At 35.9% G+C, this 27,664-nt stretch overlaps 1 protein-coding gene across 2 annotated transcripts in view; it reads right to left on the reverse strand.

Annotated features, from left to right (window-relative positions):
• GRM8 (glutamate metabotropic receptor 8) overlaps positions 1 to 27,664 on the reverse strand; it is a 304,196-nt gene that overhangs the window by 222,166 nt on the left and 54,366 nt on the right. For both annotated transcript variants that reach the window (XM_053942640.1, XM_053942642.1), the window contains exon 2: positions 25,781 to 25,997. In XM_053942640.1, coding sequence (XP_053798615.1) covers positions 25,781 to 25,997 — 217 coding nt within the window. The remainder of the gene's footprint in view (positions 1 to 25,780; positions 25,998 to 27,664) is intronic.

Genomic DNA, 27,664 nt, shown 5'->3' on the forward strand with positions numbered 1-27,664 from the left:
AATTTGCATGACTTAGAAGAGGCTCAGGACAGACCGAGGGAAGACAACTGGCAAGTTATGATGCACTTTGCCTCCCAGATGACATTAATCATGTCTTCCATCATGTCTTTATACACAGTACCTTTCATACCTGGGTTAAATAAGTTAATACGAAACGTGAGATCCCTGAGCACACCTGCTAATGTAAGCCATAAACACTTCAACCAAGCATATGTCCTAAATACCCTCCAACAGAATTCAGAACAGCAATAAAGTTTGTTAGCCCTTGTTTCAAAGAGCATTTTATGCATTTGTTAGATTCTTTTTAACTTCAGAGTCTTTGATCCCTATTTTTTTTTAGTGTTATCTATCTACAGATTTTCACACAGATGCTATCAATGCTCCCCAGTACAGAAGCAGAAGGAGATTGAGTGTTTCTCACTTCAAGAAGAGAACTGTGCCAGGCAAAAATTAGACTGCAAACCAAGCCATCATGACACCAGAACCAAAGGAGTTAGAGTAGTGTGAGAACCAGTTTCATACAAAAAGTTCAAGCTTGGACAGTACAGGTCATTTGGTTATCTATGGAACTGCAACATAGAAAAATTACAATCAGATATGTTGGTTCATTAATGTAAAAAACTATTTTCCACTGCTCTGCAACAGATACTCACATACATGCTCTGGAGACAAGTTACATCACATTAGGAAAGAAGCATATATCCAGGCTGATGCTGTAGTATTTTAAGTGATGCATTAAATTTATGCCCCTTCATAATTTGTTAATGTTCATTTACCTAAAGTGACATCTCATAAATGATGAAATTACAAAAATGGAGACTCTTGCTGGAAAGCTCGCAACTCTCCCAGGAGGAGTTTCATCATTCAAATCTTGAAAAGCACAATTAAGAAATTTGGACAGATCGGAAGAGAGCTGGGAAAATTGTACAAGTAACCTAAGGAAAGGTTGTCAGATGTTTTCAGTTTCCAAGTACAACCCAAGAGTAATGTCCATCATTCTAAGAAAATGGCTCCTGAGTCACATCAACATCCTGTATCTTTAAACAGTAGATTATTGATAAAATGCAGACACTGTCCCACATGAGGAAAGCAGTCCTTTTATAACTATTCTTCAAAAAAAAATAAACTCTAAAGGAATAAACAAAACTAATGACTGACACATAAAGGAACTCTGAGAATTTCAGATCTCTGAGGATTTTCATATATGTTAAGTTCTATCACTATTAATGGCTTAATTTGAAAATTCAGGTTCTCAGAACTGAAAATCAGTCCTGCAAACCACATTCAAAGATCCCAAACTGCTCTAAAAATGTTATGATAACACTGAAAAAAACAATATGAAGGTACATTCTCCCTTGTTACAAGAAGCTCAGTCTCTTCCTACACTAGAAGATTGGAAAGTTACGCAACATGGCTGACAGTTATCCTGGTAGGAAACTGGGACTGATAGGCTCTGCTGCTCGCTAAACAGGACAACTCCTCCTACACAGGCAAACTCACAAATAGCTCAGTGACAACTTACCACACTTTACAGCACCACTGTGCATATTCTTCTTATTCTTTCTCCAAGATGCTTCACTGATCTTTCTTGACAACTTCTGACACTTGATAAGAACTACACACACCACTTCCTATCACCTTTACTAACCTACCAGCATGATCCCAGTTCCCAAATTTGAAACACAAGCAATTTATGATAACCCATAATGTGATAAAAAAGGTGAAATATCAGGTTTTATCCTCAGCTTAAATCCACAAAGAAGAAGATAAAAAACATTGGCATCATTTGGATGCAAGCCTGCCTGTCTGAAATGACAGAGGCATAGATATCCTCCCAATTGATTCTGTCTGCCCCATAGGCAACCCTGCCAATAAGATGACTGTGCTGTTACTTTTAAAGCCTCACAACAGTGATTCCTTAGCAAGGTCTGTTTCTTCATGATTCACACTTTAAATATATTTTAAAACTCCTGCTTTGATGTGCCTACCTTCTGCTCCTTGTAGAGTCCATTAGAGGCCATACTGTGTTTTCCACTAAGTGGTGGCAGATCTATCACCTTGAGAATACTTTGCTCAAGGTGATAGATTGCTTCGTTTACCTTGAATAAACAGGAGACAATTTCTGCATCTGATGAGATCAGCAGAACAGAACTCTTTAGTTTAACGAAACCATCAAGAACACCATGAAGCGCTCTGACAGACATCCTCTAGCAAATCTTGCTGTCAAATTTTAAATATTTTGAAATCCACTACACCAGTAGTCTCCAAAATTTTTTGATCATACACCTTTATCAGTAAAAATTTTCCAGCGCACACCCCAATATTTATTTATAGACCATATACATGTACTGCTGTACATGTACATTTGTGCTGTGTGTATATATATTATCTGTTATTATTAATAATACTGTATTATTATAAAAATACCCAGAAACTATTTTAAAATTGCAAGTTAAAAATAAAATATAACACTACTGTAACATTTGGTGTTTGGGGTTTATTTTTTTAAATTTTATTAGTGCTAAAAAAAAAAAACTTTCTTGTCCCCCAAAGGCTGATTTGCTCACCCTCTGTGGTGTACAAAACTCACTTTGGAGAGTACTGCATTAGACCACACTTCTCTGCCAGATAACATGTGTTTGTGCTATGAGATAAAATAGCAATACAATGCATATTTATCAGAAATTTATTGATATGGCATCATTGTATCCTAGAGATTACTGAGATCCAGAAACACAACCCTTTCTATTACCTTTATTATGGGTACTCTGCTGTACAGCAGTAGGGCTGGGCAGACATCTGTAGAAAGCAGGAGAGTGCATCCTAAGCAAATCAAAATCAGAATCACTACTGAACATCTGTTAGTGCCAAGAGGCACTCATGTGATTGTTCCACGTAGACCTCATTGCCCTTATTTTCATTGTGCTGTGAAGCAGTATGAGTGGAATGAGACCATGTAGGGAGCAAAAACAAACTGTCAAAATGTTCCACTAGCCTTAGGCCTGAATATTTTGTCTCTTCTCCAAAAAGTATATACAAATCAGGTAATCATAAATGACAGCAGCATCACTGAAATTTCAGTGTCTAAAAGTTAGATAATAGAATACAAAGTAGCCATCCAGGCTCTGTTTATCATCATTGGGCAGAAACACACCCCTACCAGAGTGGTGCTAATCTCATCCCCTTTCAAATACGTAAGCTAAGACAAAGAAATTAGTTTCTGAAGCTGCCTTCATCTTTCTAAACTGAATGTGAGGCAGGTCATGATAACAAACACTATCAAAAATACACCTTAAATTAGGACAGGTGAATACCATCCTGCCTGCCTACCTGTTCTACTGCACATGCCACATAGACTTACACTTGAAAATGCTTGAGATAAAGTTTCCCTCGCTATATATATAAGGAGTTTCATTTCTTACCCTGTGTGCTGGTTCTGACTAGGATATAGGGTTTTTTCCATAGTATGAGACTATGTTTTTTATTTCTGCTGAGAACAGCATTGATAACACAGGGATGCTTTTGTTACTCCAGAGCGGTGCTTACACAGAGTCAAGCTCACCCCAGCCCACCAGTGAGTAGCCTAGGGATGCATAAGGGCATGGGAGGAAACACAGGCAGGAAGCTGACCCCAATTTACCCAAAAGATATTCCCTACCATATGGAGTCATTCCTAGCATTTAGAGCTGAGTGAAGAAGAAGAAAATGAAGGATGTTTGGACTGATGACATTTACCTTCCCAAGTCACTGTTACACAGGATGGTGCCCTGCTTTCTTGGGTATGGCTGAACACCTGTCCACTCATAAGAAGTGGTGAATTCGTTCATTGTTTTGCTCTGCTTGTGTGCACAGCTTTTGCTTTGCATATTAAACTGTCTTTATCTCAACTCACAAGTCTTTTCACTTTTATTCTTCCAGTTCTCTCCCCCATCCTGCTGCAGGGTGGGGAAGTGAGCAAGGAGCTGTGTAGGGCTTAACTGCAGGTGGGGTTAAACTAAAACACTCTACATTCTCCTGATAGGAACACCAATGAGACAAAAAACAAGGCTACCACTATAATTTTGTTACTGTCACCCTGTTTTCATATTGTTTTCTATTATAGCTCTTATTTAATTTTGGCATTTAGATTACGTTGTATACCAACACTATCAGTACCAAGACAGATGTCTTGTGCATTCACAATGATTACAGCTTTCTGATCTTTAGACAAGAAATAGAAGAATTATTATTCAAGTGATTATTTACATTTTTGTAAAATCTACAGGATTGTACGATCTCACTGTATACTTTGGACAAACCATCTGCCTTGTCAACTCCTGAGTGAAAAAAAAAAAAGATCAAAACGAAAACATGGAGAATTTATACATCATACAAAAGAGTTAGTGGCATATCAACAGCCTTTAGTACACCAGTTAGGAGAAAAAAGAAAGGTTAGAAGAAAAAAGCTAAAGAGTAGGGAAAGAGGACAATGAGGAAAGGGAAAGAGCAAGAGGAAGGACAGGCAGTGAGACTAACAGGACAAGACAGCCCATGGGAATAAATACACAGTCTGTCAAATGAGAACAGTAGTTTTCACTGTTCAGTGCATCCAGAGCAGCCTCTTACCAGCACTGAAATGAACGGTCAGTGGGCTGAAATAGTGGGTTTCTCTATCACACAACAAGGACTTTTATCTACAGGCAAGACATGTTCCAGCACTTCCAGATAGCAGATCTGCTCCAAAGATGTGCAGAAGACCTTTCTGTTAATGTACCTGTGATGTGAGTATAGAGAAAAGGAATATAAACACAGACAGGTCTTCATCTACTGTCAGCTTGGTCAACTGCTGTTCCTGCTACTCTCACGTACTCTCTAAACATCAGGATGATCACAGGCATGGTATATGCCAATGGAAGAGACAAAATATGTCCCTTGGGAAACAGACCTGTTTACTACTCATATTATCTAAGGCATCTTCTCCCATTGCAATGTAAAAAATGCCTTTATGTGATACAGACATTCTTGATACCCACAGCAACTCATTTCTCATTTCACTGCTGCAAGTTCTTTTCCATCTTTGGCAATGTTTTAGTACTATTAACACAGTGAAGCCAAAGTAACAAAAGTAACAAAATACCCAAATATTAAGAAAGACAGAAGCATTTTGTCCTTCTTTCTTTTCTCAGCTTTTAATAGATCTATCACTCTGCTTCCAGTTCACTGCCACATAAATTGTATTAATTGTAGTAGTCATGTACCTAAAAGGTCAGAGTGCTCTTTTACCTTAGACCTTTAAAAACAAAAGCTTCCTTTTATTCTTTTGTTTTTATTAAAAAATCTCTCTCAACTTCAGAAATAACACTTTCTATCCTCTTTCAACAGGTAGCTTTTATTTTATACTTCTGATATATATTCAAATATATGCTGTTAGGCTACCTATTTAACAAGAAGTTTTGCCAAATTTTACTATAGAACTTCTCCCATTGTTTCAGGAATTGTTTTCCCATCCTAAGAGTACATGTTATCTTTTCCTCTTTAATCGTTGCTTTAGGTGTTGTGATTATTGAAACATGGCACATTCCACTCTTGAAGTATCTGCATTCTGGAAATATAAAAATTAGCTCTCTCAAGGCAAATTTCTACCACTTAAAAAGACTAAAACTTTCCAGAAGAGAGGCAGCCCTACATATGATTATGAAACATATAATAAATCACAATATTTCAGAAAATATTTAAAGGACCCTTTTTAAAGAGAAGATAGTCTTAAAACAGATTATCAGTTGGTTTTGCTTTAGGGAACTTAAAAGCATTGTCTGTGTTTAAATTTCATGTGTCACGTTAAAGATCTACAGCCAGGAGTAACAGAAGCCACTCCAAATGCTAAAACTTCCACTTGAACTAGACAGGTAACCTTATGCTTAGACAGCCTCAAATTTTTCTTGTTGAAATCATTTATAACTACCTTTTCATGTTTCTCAGTAATTCATATCTTTAGCATCCTGTAACATACTAAAAGTAAAACTGAAATAACAAATCCCTTAGGTTTCAGGTTATATTTTTCTGTCAGGCAGAATCTTTGTAGCATTTGTTCATTGCTCATCTGCCCACTCTAATAGCCCTCTTGTTTAAAATACTCTTAGCAATAATAAAATATAAAATAAAATTATAAAATTAACATGTATCACAGGGCTTGTTTTCTCAAATATATTTTAAGACATCAAGCAAATAAAAAAAAAGGACTAATGACTTTAACAAATGACAGAAGTAATTTTAGGCTTCCACAAAGGCCACTGTATGAAGATTTTGTATTTAGTGAAGTCTTCAGTACATACTTAATCTCTTCACCTGAAGACATTTTAATCTGCATCTTCTAGCAATTTAGTTTTGGAGAGACTATCTTCAAAAGAACAGTTACCCTATCAACAGGTGACATACTGTAAGAACATATGTGTGGTCTGCTCTTCAGAGAATTTAAGGCATTTTCTTGCAAATATTAGGGCTTTCACCAGTATTTAAATTTTATCATTTTCAAGTTCCCATTTTTAGTAAATGTAAGAGTGCTTTGTTTTCATTTACAAACTTTTCTCAAAGATTATCTGTTCAGTATTATCAAAACTTCACCATATTTGAAGTACAGTTTGAAACCCTGGTATTTGCTTTGCAACCTGGGAAAACATGAAGTAGCTACAACAGACACAACTTATCTGTGATTAGTTGCAGTTTCTAAAAGCCTTATACAATCACAAATATCAAAACCACCACTATTTCTTACACACGGGGGGTTGCTGGTTTTCCTCTGAGTAAACAGTGAGAACATAAATAGTCTCAGTAGACCAAAGGGCTGGAAGCTTCATTTTGTTATAAGCCAATTGAAGAGATAGAGACGCAAAGGCAAGATGGTCAAGTGTCTTCTCACAGTCTTACTCAAAAGGTCCAGATGGATTGCCTCCAGAGTCTAAATATCAGCACACCAGCCAGGGGTTCTGTAATCCACAAGTTAAGGGGAAAAAAAAAGAAGGGGTCTCTGTGGTAAGGTCCCTATTTATTACCCTGATACAGGCCAATTATCATCAAAAGATCTAATATTTTCTGAATTCAGAAAAAAAAATGTACAAAGTTACTTATTACCCTCATAACATTTCTGATTTATGCAAGCAATGGATGAATGAAACCTCCCAGTTATTCAAAAGATAAAATATGAATATGCTCTACATACTGATTCCTCTGTTAAAAATATTCTTCAAATTTAGTAGTGGGGAGTTTGGCTCAGTGACCATCAAACTGAGCTGCAGCTCAGATAAGCCTTTGGGTTATTACTGTGCTCTATGACCATCCCAGTGGGCCTGACAGATGGGCACCTTGGCTGATTTCTGCAGTAGCAGATATGACCTCAGTTTTATACAGTCCAACAGTCTTTAATGTCTCTTAAAATTCACTCCCATGAAGACTTGTAGTTCTTTAACCATGACATCTTCTTCCATAGTCTTTTTTACAGTTCAGTTTAGCTGTCTCAACACAGATTTACTATATTGTCTCCATTTGTTCTTTATATCTTAATTGCATAATTAAAATGAAAGACTAGGATTTAAAATGTAGAAAATGTAACTTTTTTTCATCATAGTCCATAACCCAACCAGTTCTACTTCTTTACTGAATTGTTTCAGGGACTGCCATAACAGATTATAAAGCTGTAAATCTTCTGTATGTAGTATATTCAGAAAGCAATTTCAGTTTGAATTAAAAGATACCAACAGGTGCGCAATTCCTTTGACTGCCAGAAAGGACTGTCCAAATACATTCCAGTTTGTATTTTTCCAGATACTCATATCCACATTTTCTTTAGCTGTAGTTCATGTTCTACAGTCAGAGGAAAATTTGTTCCCAATGATATTGTGTGACAGCTGCTACACATGGCATCTCTGCATGCACTGTCTGCTGTAATAACTAACAACAAAATTTAATGCTACAGAGTGGTACACACTGAAGTGCATGTAGTTGTTCATTTTCTTTTTTCAAATGACAGTACCATTAAAGAAAGTGAAATATTGGAATTTGCAACATTTCTGTTCTGTAACCTTGTACCTGCTATCAGGGAAGGGTCTTGAGTCCACTTAACATGGTGGTATGTAAAGATGCAGAGACTTCAAGAGCAGAAGCCTAATTAATGGCATGAATCTTTCAATTAATTATATAGTGGTAAGTAAATTAATCTCTACAAATATACAGATAATGTTCCAATAATGTTATTTTAAAAATAAAACTGTATTAATTGTTATGTAATGTTGGACACACAATGCTAGTATCCCATAATTCTGCAAAACTCATTTCTTCTCCCACATCCACAAAAAAGATAGTACATTCAGCTACATTGCCTTGGTTCTCAAGGCATGAACTTCTCACAGAATTTCAGAGATGTCTCAGGAGGGAGGTGTGCACGTTAGAAGAAACCAAATTAGGTTGGGTGAGACAAAAAAGTTCATTGATTTCAGAGAATAACTGTGAGGTTTAGATTGAAAAAAGGCTAATAACAAACTTCTCACAAAAATAAATGTTACTTCTGCATTGCTGATGAGGCCTACACCTAATATTCATGCAATCATCAGGAACACATTCTTTTTTATTAGATGATTTTTGGGCAAAGGTTTGTACATCCCTATCATACTCTGAGTGCCCATGAAATGGCAGTAATTAATGATGAATCATTTATTCATTGAATTTTATCACTTCTTATGCTTGAATACTGACACAATTAGTGTACAGATCTTAGACTCATGTTTCAAAACTGGGGTATCCAATTATTTTTCATTAATATTTCTTGACAGGCAATAACTCTTGAAAATGAGTTATTCTTACTTAAAATATCAGAGCATCAGAGTTTCAACAGGCAGATGGAACAGATTATTTTCAACAAGCTTTGAAGGAAAATGTTTCCACTATGGCCCATTTCATTATGTCAGAGATCCTAAACTCCAGTGTCAAGTCATTCGTGCTGTCATCAAGAGGTCACAATCCCAAAGAAAGCAATAGGTGATTCTGCACATAATATTATGTGTCTCTTCAGGAAGGAAAATGAATGTCACATGCCTGCTCTTCTGCAGTTATCAAGTCAGGGGATATCATTATTAACATTTACCATGCTGCCTTTAAGGGGCATTTATAGGATGTGCCTTTTAACTCAATGCCATGCTTGGATCCCATAATGACAGGCTGAGAAAGGCTTTTAGATATCAAATTTCTCCTCTCATTTCAGTAAGGCTCAGAAGGCCCTTTTGATTACACATTCCTTTCTAGAGAGTGACTATTGGAGGTGCTTGTATCTGGTTTGGAGCAGCAGAAGAGTGTGTTGTGTCTCTTGTTCTTTACACCACCAGAATAATTAGTCTGAAAAAAATCACTCAGCTGAGCATCAAAAACTATTTTTAATTAAACTGAGCAGTACCTACTTTTTATACTGCATCTCCATTTTCTACTAGCTTTTGGAAAGCAGGATATACTCGCTGGTCTACAAAAACTGAGACAAACAAAAAATATCCAAGTTGTCTGGCCAATTTCTTCAGTGCTGTCATGCCTTGGGATCCTAATGCAGTCAACAGCAAGAAGTACTTGCAAAGCCTATGCAAATATGTATACCAGACACTCTGTCTATGACCCAGATTCCAATTGTAACCCACAGAATACCATAATATTACTTCTGAATTGTTTATTCTCCCTCCGTCTGTCACCTTACAGTGATCATCTGCCTGTTTCCTTCAAAACATCTATGCATTTTATTTAAAAAACCTTCTTCTAAAGCATCATTTCCATAATTGAACATGAGTGCCTAAGACACCACAATGTGCTAAAGTCACTGGGGCAGAATTATAATGGATGCAAATCCAAACCAACTCTTCCTCTTCTCCTATGGTGTAAAGAATTAAAGATGTTCTTTTCTTTCTAGAAAAAAAGATTTTGTTATGGGACTAATTCAAGTATTTATTTCATCCATTTCCATATTTCAGCATATTTTTTTTTTCTATGCAGCCAGATAACGTATAATGCAATTAAGAGCTCTGGAAAAGGAGTAATACTATCACTTAAGTGTTATGAAAAATCTCATAAAACGCTAACTTGAAAATATGATCAACATAAGTATTTCTTTAGTCACCTATAACAGACTAATTCTCTTGAGAAATCCTAACAAAGCTGGAAAATCTCTGCTTGCCTAGAAAAGAACAGCTTTGCTATATCTCTGTCATTCAGGGGACACTACACTCGAGTGCACAGGAACATGATGGAATTGGATGGGTCCTCAAGCCCATTCCCAGTGACAGCAAACTGTCTGGCAACAGATTCACTGAACATCACTTTGGGCCCTCATTCAATAACAACCAAAAGTTTAGGTCCTGTCTCCAAACACTTTCAAAAAACCAGGAAGCTGAAGAAATAACAGCCAAGCATTACAGCAATTCACATAATGCAACAGAATATAAAATGCTTACTTAGCAATCTTGCTTCTGGAATTAATACCTAAAACCCACTGTTAGGGCTTGAGAGCTTACAGGGAAATTTTTTTCAAAAAAAGGACAGTAGGAAATTTGCTTCCCAGGGCACCTTTGTGCTGAGGTTCAGGTCTGGAATTTTTTTACATCCAGAGCTAACTATTCTAGCTCTCTATTCACATAACTGGGAGATATATGCAGGGAGAGAGACACCCTTGAGGGAGAAGTTCTTTCTCCCTATACTGCATCACAGCAAGGAGCAAACACAACATAACGTACTGGTGGTCCACAGCTCAACACTCAACCTTGCTTTGGAGGAGCTGAGGCTACACATATGAACTGCTACCACAGGAACACTGGACAGCACATCTTGGGCAAACATGAAGATGAGGGTAAAGTACTTTAGCCCCTCGATAAATATATGCATAAGAAGACAAGATCCATCCAGAGGAAAACTGTTAAACTCCCTGGTGCTGGAGAATTAAGAAAAAGTCAGAGAAGGGTGCTGTCAAAATCACTCAGATAAAAGAGTATTTTCTCTTCTAATCTGTGGTGCTAGAGGACAGAGATTACATTGAACCTGTTGCAACTCCATCTCAAGCACACCCACATTGAATGCATCTTGGGCATTGGTAACTACAGTGGATGAACTGATGTGGAAGCTTGTGCTTAGCACATCACTGAGACCTTTTACCTGCCCTAGTCCCAATCAGCCAGTTACTCAGGCAGCTCTTGGGCTGCCTACATCTTTGTGAAAAATGCCCACAAATGTCATAACTGTGAGGGACTGAGTCAGATTTGCATATTAAGAACTAATTTCTGTTCACGGTTGAAGAAAACACTCTTAAACCAACTGAAAATAGTGCAGAGAGTTTAATTCCTTCACTATTTGTTTCCATCTGCTGTCTTTGACAATGGCCTTTTTATTTATATCCTGCAAAGGTTAGGCAGCACCTCGGCAAAAAACCACATTATAGCACTGACAATTTATTTAACTGTGGTGATATTAAATTGCTGTGTATGTAGGAGAGACACCATCACAGAAACACATTCCTCCTTTTTCGTTTTCTCAGGGTCTGTTTTTTACAGCCTAAAGCTACACGCTAGCCACTCTACTCTTAGAGCAATGGCAGGTAAAGTATGTTGATGAATCCCTTCACCACGTAACGTCCTGGGGAGATGCTCATTACATGCTTCCTCCAAAAAAGCAATAAGAAGCCTATGGCTTAGGTACAATTAAAATCTTGACATTTACCACACACAGTACTTACAGTTACTGTGATCTTTGCAGTATGCCACACTGAGTTCTGAATGTTAGAAATACTATATGAAGGTAAATATTGCCATGCATAAAGTTGTAGGCACTGATGTTGTCTTATAAACAAGGTATAAATCATCAAAAATAAAGGCCTTTACTTGATGCCTTTATTTTTCTCTTGGGCAGGAGGAGGAGAGCAAGGAGGAATATAATTTTGGAAAGAAACTTTTTTGCTCTCTTTATTTTCAATAATTACTAAGAGGGAAAAAAACAGTATTTATTGCAAGAATTCAAATTTCAGAGGTAAATAAGAGACCATTAATTTAAAACCGCAGACTGAGTTATGACCACATTATTGGCATGCTTTGCACATTCCAGATATTTTCTTCTCTGTTTGTTTCCCAAAGAAACAAAACCTATACAGTTAGGCCATGGTATCCTGTGTGGAACAATGTACCCTTTTTCTGGCATATTGCAAGAGGGCTACCAGCTATTTTCACAGTTTTGCCAAATTTGACAGAGAGGTAGAGGTCCAAAAGCTTATTAGGTACATTCATCTTTTGTGAAAGCACAAGGCTGATTAAAGACAAGATTCAGTTAGGTGGTCTCCCTTGGGGAAAGGCTAATCTCAGTTTTTGGTAGACACCATAGCACCCACACAGGAGAGAGTCATATCAAATGCTCCAACAAAAGATAAAACTTTAATCAAAGTTCTCACCCAATTCAACTATAACATATTAAGCCAAAGTTAACAAGACTACATTATGCCCCTGCTCATTGAAACTCTTTGTTCTTTAATTTTAGAACCAGAGATGTTTGCAGCTTAGAAAATCCCAAAGCCTTTTGTATGCTCAGGCTCCTACAAAAAAAGGAATAAATTCAGGGAGCATGGACTGATCAAATGGCTATTTAATAAAATGGTCCAACTACACTTCATGGTCTAGGAAATGCTAGAATCAGTTTCTACATATACCCACATATATAAAACCTTAGAGGTTTATTTCTGGAAAAGGCCTTAGCAACAGACAGAGCCCTGAGATTTCTGAACCTTTTATTAGACCCCATTCAGGTTCTTTAAGGTTCTTATGCTTTGTGAATTCTAGATAATTACTTTAATCATAATTAAATTTCACTGACCACTTCTACAAGGAAAAAATCAGATATTTGCTATCACATCCCTTAAATGAAAGGGCATCCACATTTCATAATATTAAATAAGGGATTGCTCTCCCTGATTTCTTTCCTATAATACTTCTATTGTCACAGAATACACATGAAATGAAATACAATCCTGTTAAGGAGATGATAAAACTAGGCACTGTCTGTCTGAAATTTTAAGTTTCTGGACGCAAATGGGGACTTCTCAGTCCACTTAAATTGACTCTCTAAAGAATTTAGGAAGTCAATAGAAAAATGCAGAGGAAGATGTCATTATCCTACTGCACCTCCCTCCTTCTGCAACAGACCACTGATCCCTTTTTGTTAACATGTATAAATCTAAAACCACTCAGTTTGAACCAAATGTCAGTTTTCCATATAAGTATGGGGTCTGTTCATAGCAAAACTGAAAGAGAAATGGGAAAAAAAAGAGGTGAAAGAAATGAAGGCAAGCAGGTGTCCCAACACTAGGGACCTCGATTACTTTAACTGCAGAAATAAACAAGAGATGCAATTCCCCTTGTTTTAATCACAGAAGAGAAGCTCTTGGTCTCATACAACCCCTGTCACACTTTTTCATTCTCTTTTCCTGATGCTCTCAGAGACTTCTATCTTTAGTTAATTTTATTTGTTGTAAGTTTCTTTAAACTGCAATTGGATGATCTTCCACATTTTGGGTACCTCCTTTGCCACAGGTAATCCTGGAAAACTCCTGTTTGATGAAACTGAGCTGCTAAATTACCAAAGGACTGAATACAGATGTGATACTTTGTTCATAGTGGAAATCCTTTTTAAACAGCAACTATTTTTAAGGCATGCCAAGAGAAATAAGTTTGTAGATTCATATTCTTGTATTTTATTTTCTGACAAATAAGGTTCTGAATTTACAGATATTGTTTTTCTGTTCATATATCTGAGGTTGTGGGTCTAAACCTGCACATGTGCTATTCTCAATCTTAGAGATTCCAAATTAAAAAGCACCACTTGACTTAATTTCCCTAAATAATTTTTAGGTTTTGCACCTTTGGTTAAGCACTTTATTAGACTGAACATAATGTAAACTCTGTTGTATAACAACAGAAATAACAAAGAGCAGAAAGAGTTATTTAGAAAGCAGAAAGTGATTCTCTAGCCAGCACAGAAGTCCTTGAATGCCTTTCAGAATTCCTCCTGAGAGGCACCTGATGTGTAGGTAGCCCAGAGGGGCTTGTCATAAGCTTTCAGTGCCTGTGGCAAGTGTACATATGGGAACTGATGCTCTTCCATCACTAACACATTTCCTGAACACATCCAAATATCCTCTTCCAAAAACCTGTCTCCTTGGAAATTGTTTATCACAGAAAGACAATGAAAGATAAGACAACCCCAGTTAAACTGACCTTAGTTAATGAAACTTAAAATTTCATGGACGTTATTGTGAAAAACTGGCCATTACCATTGCTCTTTCTTTAAGAAGTCCTTCTGCATCTCAACTGAACATTTGCCATCACACGAAATCCTCCTCTCCCCAGCCAACCTAGAGTTTAGATTCTACCAAGGTCCACAGAGGAAGACAAGCATCCTCAAAGTTCCATGGCTTTAAAAGCCTCTGTACAGTCATCACTGCCAACTCATGTACCTCTGGTTAATTAAAATATCAAAGCAATTAAGGGATTTAAAATGAAATGCACATCAACTACATTAAAAAGTTTATAACTAAGCCTGTAAAAACCCATGCCACAAATACCATTCTGTAGGTTACTTTTTAATTATTCAACCAAATCCTTTGCACTTCACTGGAAGAAAAAAGAACAAAAAAACAACACGTATTTTGCATACATTTTAGCAACAGAAAGAATATCTTCAGGTTGGATCTAACATTTTCACTTCTGTGAAAGGGGCATAATAGTTTACAAAGCTAATGATTCTGTAAAAAAAAACAAAAAAAATATCAACTAATCAAAATATTTTAATCAAAGATTATTAATATTTCTACCTCCTGAATAAGCTTTGAAAGGATTTAACCCATAAAATACCATAATATAATAGAATTATGAGGTTTAACAATTCTTATAAATTGAGCAGCATGATTATCTGCGCTTTGTTAAGCACATTACCATATTAAGTAAAATACTTACAATCACATAACTCAATTTACTAGCCCTAGCAAATGTTGTAATGCCTCTCACAGCGAATCCAACATGCCAGCAGAATGTATGACAATGCACATGGCAGAGTACATGCAGACCTGCTGCCTTCATCTGGCTCCCATCTGAGCAGAGCTGCAAAAAGGGGCTCAGTTTGTCTTTTATTCCCCTTATCCATGAACTCTGCAAAGTCACCAGAGACCTGGGCAGGCTCTGATGAGTTATATAGGCTCCCATTTACCATGAAAGCAGGGTTTCATGGTACTCATACCAAACTTCAGCTTCAACTTTTATAAAATGATGGTTGCTTATTTCCTGGGATTACAAAATACCATTCTCTCTCATCCTTCTGGGGCCTAAGATGTTCCAGGATTTGCATGCTGTATTAAAGGAAGAGGTCCATGCAGAAGATAAATAGACAGCCACCCATCCACCCTCAAAATAAAGGAGAATAGGTTAAAAGGAATATAGGAATCCCTACAAAAAATAAAGAACTTCCCTAGAAGTTTAATGCAGATTTTTTTGTTCCCATTTTGAAAGAAAAACAGATTTTGACTTGGTATTCCTGCAAACAGGTGTGATTGATATTACCTGAGAGAGCATTAACATCCTCGGGATTAATTACATCATACAATTCTCATGGAACCCTTAGTGGCAGTTAAACATTTCCAGCATAAATGTTTGCAGGAATCATCAAGGTGTTGAGATATATCTGGTTTTCTTAACCCTCCATCCCTCCCCTAACATCTACATATTACACAGATGCATGCATTTCAATGGAGTCTGTCCTCAGTTTTGAAATCTACAACCCCCTTGTTCTTGTGTTTGCAAGGGGGTTGAAATTTTGTTCCTCTCTCTATGACAACCCAATCACAGCACTTGAGGAAGCATCCCAAGGAGAAGATGACTTATGAAGGCATGTGAAGGGCAATGTGCATTCCTGTATGCTGCTGTAGAGTATGCTCCAGAAGGACGTGGCAGGAAAATTTTGGGATGTGTACAGACACAGCAACACAGGGATTTATCTGCATGACACCTGTGCTACTCAAGGGTATTGTTTTGTAACTCATTCTCTTGATTAATTGTCTAGTTAAAATATCCTACTTTTATGAAGAATATTAAAGACAGAGTGGCATTTTTGTTAGAATGTCAGCATTTTAAACAATTAGTTCTCTTTCAGTTTCTTCTAGAAAGTGATGAAAAGTCTCTAATCATTACATATTTAATAAAGTAGAGGAATAAACAACTCTGTTTTCATTGTACAAAACTCCGTCCTTGAGAGGACCTAAGAAACTCTTTATTTTCTGGCAAGAGGAAAAAAATCATCTTTTTTCATAAGTTGTGAGTTTTCATAATATGCATATATCTGTCATTCCAGTATAAAGTGGTGGTATCACAGCTTGTAATTTGCATAAAAATCATGCATTTATAACAGAAAAAAAATCAATGCAGGAGTTTTTCTAAATATTAGTGAGGCATACACATATGCCTGTTTTTTCTGAAACAAATAAGAGCAATTCTTGAAATACTGTTTTTTGAACAGAATTCTCTGGAACTCTGTGGAAAGTTCATTAGGTAATAGAATTGAGGCAATTACTTCTATCTGAAGGGTTACCCCAGTATGAACATCCAAGAGAGAGCTGTTACTGCTAAGCTACCCCACTGCATGTTTAATAGCAAACGTGCTTACTGTGACTCAGGGCACAGTATTTGCCCCTGGCCTTCAACAACAGAAAGAAAATAAGTAAAATGAAGACAAGAATATCTCTTTGACATTTACAATCAGACATTCTTTGCATTTAATCTTGCAAGAATACTGTCAGCATTGTAACATTCAACTCAGTCAACCCTTCTACATCATTCTGCAGAGCAGCTCAAGAATCTTGTATTAGCATATCATATTAAAAATAGCAGCAAGTGATAATACAAACAGTAGAACAAGTAGGGAAAGTCATAAAAAAGTAAAATGAGAAGTGAAAATCCCACTGGTAAAACCCAGAATACATTGAAATTTACCAAAATATAAAGGAAGCAAGATAGTGGGCATCTCCTGCTATCATCTACCTACTATTGAGGTAGATCTATCTCAGTACAGTAAATAACAATGGGCATGCAGTCACATATCTATTACATAAACACAGAACGATGAATAGCTATTTTCTCAATTCCTTTCTCTTCAGAGGGAAAAAAGCCCAGCATTGTCTGCTTTAACAGTTCCTAGACATCCATAGGACTGCCCAGGAAACTAGACCATAGATCATGCACATACACCATTTATTAACAACATTTAGCCTATGGAAGGAAGGAAAGATAGTTATTGGGTAATATTAATGTTTATGATTACTTTTTTCTGATAGATATTACCATTCAGACAAAATTGTTGAAAAATCTTGAAAACGAAGTTTCAGTTGCATTTCTTCATTTTTTCTTTTTAATCTCAGAAGGCATAATTGCAAACTCATCAGATGAAATATTAATTTTCTGTTTAATTTTATTTTTGATAGCTATAAAATGATACTGTAATCTGAATAAAAAAATGCTTCAGCTGTAATACAGAAGTTTGTGCAAAAATCATAATGCAATTTCCCTCTGTCTCAATTAATAAATTATCAGTTGTCAAGAATTCTGAAGAAAGAGAAATTGCAAGTTTATTTTAGGGCTAATCTAACATTTGAAAGACCATGGGCTATGTGACTGAGTCAGGGGCTTCATGTGCAGCTGGACAATAACAAAAATTCAACTTAGCAAAGTTACTAACCTTCACCCTCAAACTACCAGTACCACTGGCACAGTAGCAGATATGATCCTACATAGTTTAAAACACCTTGAAGAATAAATGCATTCAGGAGGAGCATACAGTTGTACAAGATATATTTATAACATGAATTCAAATCTCTCTGCATTCTGCCCTTAGTACTTAGATAGCATGCATCAGTACTTACTACCAAAACTGATATATCAGTTTTGCATAAAGAATTTTAACACTCATAATACAGTTTTTAGAAGACTTTTGGATGAACAGTTAAAAACTGGGGAGTGGGGAGAGGGACCAAAATCAATGAGTAGAAGGAATAGAAAGATACAGTCAAAACTCAGCACTGGAAAAGGTTAATCAATACATGCTCTAGAAGTGCCTACTAGAGTTTGATTTGTTTAACACAAATATCTTCAAAAAGAGAGGGAGTGTATTGAATTGAAAGATTGGAAATTTTGAAAATAATATAAGATTATTTGAACTAAACAAGAGCAGAGAGAAGAGACAAAGTATTCACAAAGATAGATAAACAAGTATGTCATAGAAAAATATTGACTATTGACAAACAGTAGAGAGCAGGCTGGCAGAAATACCTGGAACTGTCCACACACATCACTGGGTTCTAAATCAGCTGTTGCCATTTGTTAATAAACTTTGAGTGTCAGAACAGATTGCTTTTGGAAATAATTTGCTTGATACCCAGCAGCCAACAGAAAAAGCTTACAATTTGTCAGGATGCATAAAGATTGGGGCTGAGAATAAAAATGAGATTACAATGACACTACATAAATCAACAGTAAAGCTTTACTTGGAGAGTTCAGTCATGGCTACACAGCTTATCAGAGATTTAAATGAAATAAAGGATCCAGGAAGTGACAACAGAAATCATTAAACTGAAATTACTTTATATCTTATAACCCAGAGTTAAGTAAGAAGGCACGCTATGAAGGAGGTTAACTGGAGTCTCCTGTGTACCATTTCTAGCATCCAAACAGGAGAATAATTAACAAGTGAGGATAAAATGGTAAAATGGTAACAGAAAGAAATGGATATAAATTTTCATGCTTCAGGAAATCTAAGTATCAACCACTAAATACCTGGGGTTACAAAACACTCCTTGGATAAGTATTTCTACCAGTGACTAAGTAAGATTTTTGTGTCTTTCTGTTCCATATATTGAGGCCACCGCTGGAGACAAGATATTGACTTGCAGTGTCTGGTTCAGTCTGACAGTTCCAGTGCTTCATTGTTTTAGCTGCAGCCACAGATCACAAAAGAGCTGATACTAAGAGTATATTGCTAATATCAATCATGAGGCATTGCCCACACAATTTTTAAAACTTACAGTTCTCCAGGTAGAAAGCAAAGCCTTCTAACAAAATGCTAAATATTTAAAACTAATAGAAACCATTTCAAGACAAAAAGACATACAGAGAGACAAAAGAAATTCTCTCAGAAAACTCAAGAGCCTCAACAATTTTTCTTTATCAGGGGTTCCCTCTTAACATGAATGAGACTGATTCTAGACCACAGAAGATCCTGAGACTGGCTCAGCTGGTGAGAGCATGTTGCTAATAACACCAAGGTTGTGAAGGTTCAATCCCTGCACAGGCCATCACACACTATATTTCAACAATATTTCAAAAATATTTTTGTTGAACCTAATTTTTAATCTAATTTTTAATTTACTTTTTAATCTAGTTAATCTGTTTACTTAAAATTAGCATAATCACTTTTATAATTTTTTGTATTTATACATTTTAGAAAATTTAATTAGATATCATTACTAAGTTAAGAATTTTGAAATGGCTACAAACAAGTCATAGCGCTAAAAGCACTGAGGGAATAAACTTCTGGACATCTTTATTACTCTCTGAATTTGTGTTCACAACCAACACAAACATCTGGTGTTCACATGAAGCAAAAGGAAGAAAAAAGTCCTACTACAGAGACTTCTGTAGGACTTAAAGTACTACAGATATTGAGCTTCCTATAGGACATTTAAAATATGTGCCTTAACTAATTGACTGAAGAAGAAACACCTCAAGAGTATTAATGTCTCTCTGCCTACAATTACTGGATGGTCAGAGAGCATACACAGAAAGCTTACTGCTCTATCTCCCTAAAACTATAGAGAAAATAAGCAATTATAGCTAAAGAATATCACATTGATTAGCACCACTGAGAGAAATTAAAATAGTCCTTCATTTTAAATCTCTAGAAATTATACTGTTCTTTATCAGGTACTAATTGATACAAATATTGAAAACTGCTGGAGTAATTTTCAAGCTTTTGCAATATTAATACACCTACCATCTTATTTTGAAAATTTTCAACATTACTTTGAAGCCCTGTAGCCAATTATACAGTGTTATTATTAATTACAGCTTGCAGCTTGAAATACAGCACTATCAATAGAGTTTTATCTGCATAAATATGAAAATAAAACTTAAATTGAATTAAACTGTTTACCCTTAGCGAGGGTATGTTAGAATATTATTAGTGGTGAAAATTAATTTGTTATGCCTGAAAACAGACTTTAAAGCAGAAATATCTCTGGGGAAAAGGTTACATTTCATGTATTGTATTTCTTTCATCTTCATGTTGCAAGATTTTTTAATCTTCCATTAAACACTATCTTGGGGGTGTGGAAGAAGTCCACTCATCTTACTTAACAAAATACAAAAATCTTTAGCTTTATATCAAATGTATGCAGAGATTACTGCAGGAAATATGAGCTAATTTTAACAGCAACCCATCTTATTTCTAAATTATCAAAGTTTTAAGTGGAAAGGAAATGCCACGGCCCTTAAGTTTTTTTTCCTGCTCAAAACTCCCTCCCCACTTCCCAATACACTTCCACTTTCTCCACTGAAAATCTGAAGTCCAAAAATAGTGAAAGGTAATTGTGCCTCTCTGGAGTCATTCAAAATCCACCTGGACATATTCCTCTGTAACCTGCTCTAGGCGACCCTGCCTTGGAAGGGGGTTGGACTAGATAATCCTCACAATCACTTCTAACCCTAACTATTCTGTGATTCTTCTGTGAAGAAGCAATCCAATAATTTGGATAAAAGCAGAGGTACAATGTACAACTGTAAACACCCTGAAAGAACTGACAAGAGACAAACATGATTTAAGAACCCTGTCGAAGAAATGTCACAGACAATTTCCTATGTAAACAAAATATAGCTACCAGTGTTGAAGTCTGAAACAAACAAAGCTACTGTAGCATTCTTTCAGCGTAAGCATTCATTAATATATAGCTTTCATTGTCACTGTAATGATACAATATTATGAAAGATCATAAAGTAATTGTAGTCCCTCCTCGGAAAAATACTGATACCTGCAATGTACCAGTATAAAAGGAGCAGGCAAAACTACGGAACCTTGTTCCTAAAAACAAGTATTCAAGGTCACACCCTGATATTAAGTGCACCATTCTCTTCTGGAACAAAGTTGCTACGAAGCTGTTATTTTAACCAGTCAAAGATTAAAAAATATTCTTTGATTAAATGCTCTTTGCTCTCTTCTTTACACCTCTGTCAAGATGTACAAAATAAACTAAAAAAAAGGGGCAAGCAGTGCTGAAGTTTCTCACATGTTCTTAATGATCAGCTCCACTACCTACCTTTATCATTTTTACCTCCTCTTCTAAAAGTTTCATAAGTGTTTCACTGACAGTACCTATCAGCAGTTGACCAATAGTGGTGAATAAAATCTGTCATGTAGCATTTCATATATTATTTGTAGATTTGTCACGTTTTCCAGTACAAACATCACACAGAGCAAGCATTCTGAACTCAAAGAGATTTGTCTGACTCAAGTGCTTTTGTATTTTGGGGGAAAAATTAAAAAAACAAAGGAAAAGCATCCCATGATTTTCTCTCTAATGGTATATTCATTTGGTTTCTAATAACCAGTGAAATGAACCATTAAAGGAAAGTTGGATCCAAAACTTTCCAACATTTATTTGGTCAATGATAATGAACAGAAAGTAAATAGAAGACTAATATTTAGCACAACAGTTTAATGAAGACTTGGTAAAATGCACTTCCCTTTTTTTCCCCATTTTAGTTTGTATCAGTGAGTCAAGCTTCAGTTTAACGTTTAAACTCTTAAGTAATTAGTAGGAATTCATTCCTTTGGTCAATGTACCAAAATGATTTGATCATGATGTCAAAATGATTAGAGAGGTATCATTAACGTTTTAATGGGAGTAGAAAATTCTATAAATTTAATCATTGTCTTCAAACAATGCATGGAAGAATGAGCTGGAATAATCTCCTTCCAATCGTTGTCATGTAAAATATTTAATTTCCAGTTCTGCTTTGTCCCAGACAGGATCTTTGTCATTAAAATGAGAGCAGATTTTGATATGTAATATATTTGGTGACATGTCAGGGTGGCACCACTTTGACCTTTTCAGTATTCCACATTTCATTTGGGAGCCTGTTTCTTCCTTTTTCTTCTATTACTGATCAAGAAACAGAAGTTGAACAGAGGGCAAATCAAACTGAAAATTAGAGACAAAGGGTCAACATTATCTTAAATAAGTATGTTAAATTAATCTGTTTATTAAAATTAGGTAAAACCCTAGCCCTTTTTCAACTCTCCTTTAAAAAACAATACAAATAATAAACCAAAGGAACAACCTTTCCTATTTATATTATCAAATCTGCTACCTCACACGTCTTCTTATACACAAAATTTTTTTCAGAAACTAATATATCAATATTTTTCACACCCTTTTCTCAATTGTTTGCTTTTCATTTGCTGATCTTCGCATTCATTTTGCTTCCAGTTGTTGGCTACTTATCTTAAGCAGGACATAAAGTACTCAGCAAGGAGTTGAGCTGTCCTGTACATTTGTATGCCAGCTGCACAGGAAACACAGTGTCCCAATTAGGTTCTCTTAACACACCATTTATTAACACAGACCCGGCAACTTTTGTTCTTGTGTGTGGTCTTATACTATGTGATGGTTTTTGTAAACCTACATAGACTCTATAGTCTCAGATCTCATACTTAGATGCTATTCAGTTTCCATTTGAAAAGCATTTCCAGCCCTATGGCTCAGATGAAAAGTCTGAAGATAGTGGATAATAGGATCAGGCTGGAAGGGACATTAAGAAATCATCCATTCCACCCAGCCCCAAGCAAGAGCTAAGTACACTTATATAATCACTGGGCAGGTGTTTGCCTAATGGATTCTCACGGATCCTTATCAATGGAGGTTCCAAAATGTCCCCAGGTAAGCTGATATAATACTTAATGTCTTAAATATTACAAGGTGCTTTCTCCAAAGACAGAATCATGCTAGAGATTCATTCCATTACTTCTGTTTACTATACTGTATTTGGATGAACAAGTGGTCCCCTACCTTTCTGCAAAAGCCTATTTGAAAACATTTTCTATCACCTCTTCTTAGTCAACTCTTCTTCAGATGAACTAAGCCCCCCTACTCACCTGTTCCTCACAGACCACATTTTTGAGATTTGTCCTTGTTCTTGCTTGCCTGAGGAGTTTCACCTTTTCTGAAGTGAGGGACAAAACCTGTACTGAGTCAAAATGACTTTCCACAATTGACAGACAAATTGGAGAAGTATTCGAATTATTTTACAGATGGTATATCCACCTGCATGTTCCATTAAAAAAATGAGGAATATAGGTTAGAATGTACTAGCATCCCTGCATCATTTTTTAAAATAGTATTTTCTGACCAGTCTGTCTGAATTCCTCATTGTACAGATCCTTCTTGCAGAAGCTAAATGCCTTGTTGGTGTCTTAAATTTGTCCTTTTCCAGATAGTGTTTTCAGATTTTGGCTCTAAGGATTTCTTCTAGATACTCTCCTAGTCCTAGTCTTAGTCTTTCTGACCTCAGAGTAACCTCCAGATTTTACAGTAATCTTCATTCCAAATCCATCTGGGTTAAACATGAAAATATTGGCTTGTACCTGATCCAGCTTAAACAACTGCCAAATTACACACAACACATTCTTTCATTTAAACAGAAATCATTGCTAATCACTCTCTGAGAAAACTTTTCTAAATAGGTCTGCACCCAGCCTATTTACACCTAGATCACAATTGCCAAATTGGCTCAGGAGAATACTATATGTGACAATTGCAATAACATTACAAAATTTGAGAGATGTGACACATCAAGTGCTTTTTCTCCAGCTATAAGCTGTTATCCTGTCAAAGAAAATTATTAGATGGATTTGATACTATTTTTCTTGACAATTCTGCACTGGTTATCAGTCATGTCCCTGTGGTTACATATGATTTACCTGATTGTTTACCTGAGTATTTTTCTAGGTTATAAAAATTACTTGGCTGTCCTGTCTCCCTCTGCTTTCCTTCTTCAGAACCATTAGAGTCCCTGATACCCACAATAGTTGGTAAGTTGCTGGGGGCACAGAGGTTGCCAAAAATCAAGTGTTCTAACAGAAAACATAAATCACAAGGGAAAAAATAACATCAAATGACTAATCATGACTTATTATGCTTTTTGGTGTTACACAGATCTTATAATGTTTAGGACATCTATTGATGATTTTAACAGCTTTGGATTCACAATCCTGTTAATAATATTTATTTAATTTATCTTGTTCATGTTAATTATTTATCAAATTACAATGGTCTTTTTTTATTCCAGAATCAATGGAGATCCAACTGACACAAACTCAAGCAATTGTGATTATAAGGTAATTAAAGTTTTTGCTGGCACCCATCTGAAGTTCTCTCATAGTCCTGGAAAGGGGAAACAGTAAAAAGTCCTGTATTTTATTTGTTTACTTTCAGAACTCAGAATTAGCTGTGTTGCAGATGGTTTCAAGAAAAAATTCTTTTTCAGCCAATGAAGTCAGTGAGTGTCTTGGGAAGCCAATCTATTTGACGTAGATGAACCATTTCTTTTAGATATGAACTGTGAAAGAAATATCCATGCCTTTGCTAACCCCAGAACAAAGCAATGTACAGTAGAGAGCTTTGGCTCTCCCATGAAGACACCTAGCTGACAGCAATGATCAGAAGGTAGAAAAAGAACATTTAGCAGTTAAACGAGCAAGCATATTGCATACACTGGTTCCCTAGTGTCAAGAATGGCTTTAGTTTCATCCTACAACCAGGTTCTTGCAAGTAATCACTTACCTTTATGGTTCAAGCATAAGTGCCTCAAACACATATGTGCCTTCCTGTATGATAGAGATGCTCTCTATATTCACATGCCGTTAGTGAAAGTGGGAGATATTATATTTTCTCATCCAAGCTGATTCAAAAGAACTGAAGTTTATATGCACATGGCCTGTAAGGCAAATCTAGTAGATTAACCCAGGCTTTCTGAGGAAGGACAGGAAAATTGTTTGTTATTTAACCCTGTACTTGGTGAAAGACCAATTCCACCCTCTTTCAAACCACCTGCTACTCATCATCTTATTCCTTGGTATCTAAAACCTACTGCTCCTGAGAAAAAAAAACCACATTTTTCAGGCCAGAAAAGAAAGTGTGAAAAAAAAAATTAAAGTATTTCAATATGCTTCTCATAGTGCCTGTATTTGTACAGGACATTTTATTATGAAGGAAAAATGGCAAGGTTACGTCTTTTACTTCAGAATGGAGGGGTTTTGTTGTTTTTAAAATTCATCAAAATAAAACCCTCTAGGTTTATCTGTGCTGGAACATGGAAAAAGCTCTCAGTGGACCATAATTTTCCTAAACTGAATCAAAAATTGTATTTCCTCAAATCTGGCTGTAGTTCAGCATCTGGTTACTTTTTGCCCCTAAGTCATCAGGGAACTTCCTTTTTCCAAAAAGAATAAAGAGATATTTATTTTTTGCCTCTCTTCTTAAATTGCTGCCAGAATTGCCACCTTGGCAGAAATGCAAGAAGCAAAATCATCCATTTGAGTCCAGGTAACACACCCACAGGTCTCTGATCACACTGCATACACCTAATAAGAACTCAGCGACGCTCTGCAACTCGGCAGCAATAAATACCAAACCCGATAAGCACACACTCACCAATTTCTCTGGAGATCTGCGTGAATGCCTCCACACCACTCTCTCCATAGTTGCCTTCAGAAGCCAGTGTTGAGACATAGTTCCACCCAAGGGCTGTCACGATGTCAACCATGGCCTGTGCTTGGTAGGAGTCTGGTGGGACCACTCGAGAGAAGAAGTCATACCTGGTGTTATCGCTCAGCTCAGGAGCTGTAGATGCATAGCTGATTTGAGGTATCTGCAAACAGAATGACAAGTCATGCAAGCCAATCTAATAACATGTTACAGCACATACTTGTACCTTTGAAAGGCTTGTAATAGATTATACACAGGCATTGTGCAGAACCAAATATCTTGCTTTAATTAAATCAGCTGATCAGAAAGCGTCTCGGATTTTGTGTAATGTCAGTCAAGCTTTATAGTGTAACACTATCACCAAGAAATAATGCATTCAGCTGTGCTCCAGATGTCATGGCTTTCGACATGTAAACACAACTTCTTTTTTTATTCTGGCCCTAATAGAAAAAATTGAAGTAAAAAAAATAGGGGGAAAAGAAAAAAGAAGAATTTGTACTATTACTACAGAAAATGAAAATGTCAGTTATGATGACTGTGATTCTTGAAATTTGACAAGTAAAATGTGGATTTTTTCCATTTCTTTGTTTTATTTATATACATGAAAATGTGTGTTCGCATTTTATAGCTATTTTTCAAGCTTTCTCTGCCACAGGTTTTTCATTTTCCAGTTTTAATACTTCATTGTGCATGATATAAGAATATGAAGGCTATGTATTAAATAGCAAAAGCTATCTGAATAAAAAAAAAATACACACCTAAAAAAATTACCTGTATATGATAGCCATATACAGAAGGAGAAAACTTACAAGGATGGTAAATTTTGTAGAAAACATCTCAACATTCTTAGTAGAAACAAACCTAAATAACTGGAACACATTTTAAAATACATTAATTTTCTCTTAGGAATAAAACTAAGGGTGGTTTTCTGTTAACTCTTGTCTAATAGAGATGGTTCAGCAATGTCCAGAAGAGATATTGTAAGCAATACTCATTTATTTTAAAGAATATTTTTGGTGCAAGAAAATGTAACATTTATGCTAACTTAAAGGGAGAATTATTTTCTTGTTTTAAATGATAAAACTGATTAAACAGTCATTAGCTTGAAATAAAAGATACTTCAAATATTGCATTGCATTGTGACCTATATTAATAAGAGGTACCTAATTCATGTCACAAAACATATAACAGTCTTCAAGAAAGCAATCTGAATGGTGTTCCTAAATTGATTCTGTTGAGAGACAAATTGAGCAGTGCCAGGCAACAGGTGTTCTGGTAAATACTCTCTGTCACATTAGATGTCAGAGTAGAAGGTTTCAGTGCAACTATTATGTCCTGTTCAGTGCTTCCTCATCAGTACAAACTGAAAAATGGATTTGGGGCAAATGTAAGGAATTCAGAGGCTGGTCCTTAACCAAATTTGCATAGATAGTGCAGATATATTTGCACAGCCTGAATAAACAGTTAATTTTCTAAGGCTTGGCACAATCATTTCTCAGCCAGAAACTAAAAAAATAAACTCTTATGTATCTTGGCTGTAGTCTTCTTTAACAAATTTTCTACACATGGAAATGCCTCAGAATAAAAATCTGAAATGTTTTTATAATAACAACTGAAGAGAACAGAAAAGAAAAAGAGAGGGAGGATCACAGAAAAAGTTAGAGCTTATATTTCATGGAAATCAATATTACTAACAAAGAAAAAATATAACAAGTAAAACTAAAGGATAAATTGTTCTTACAAAACTTGCCTTGTATAAATTCCCTTTCTTTCAGAAAGTGTTTGAAACATCTTTGCCTCTTTACAGACAAAATATTTTTGGCCTGTAAT

This window comes from Vidua chalybeata, chromosome 5 (genome assembly GCF_026979565.1).
Source record: "Vidua chalybeata isolate OUT-0048 chromosome 5, bVidCha1 merged haplotype, whole genome shotgun sequence".
NCBI classification, from domain to species: domain Eukaryota; kingdom Metazoa; phylum Chordata; class Aves; order Passeriformes; family Viduidae; genus Vidua; species Vidua chalybeata.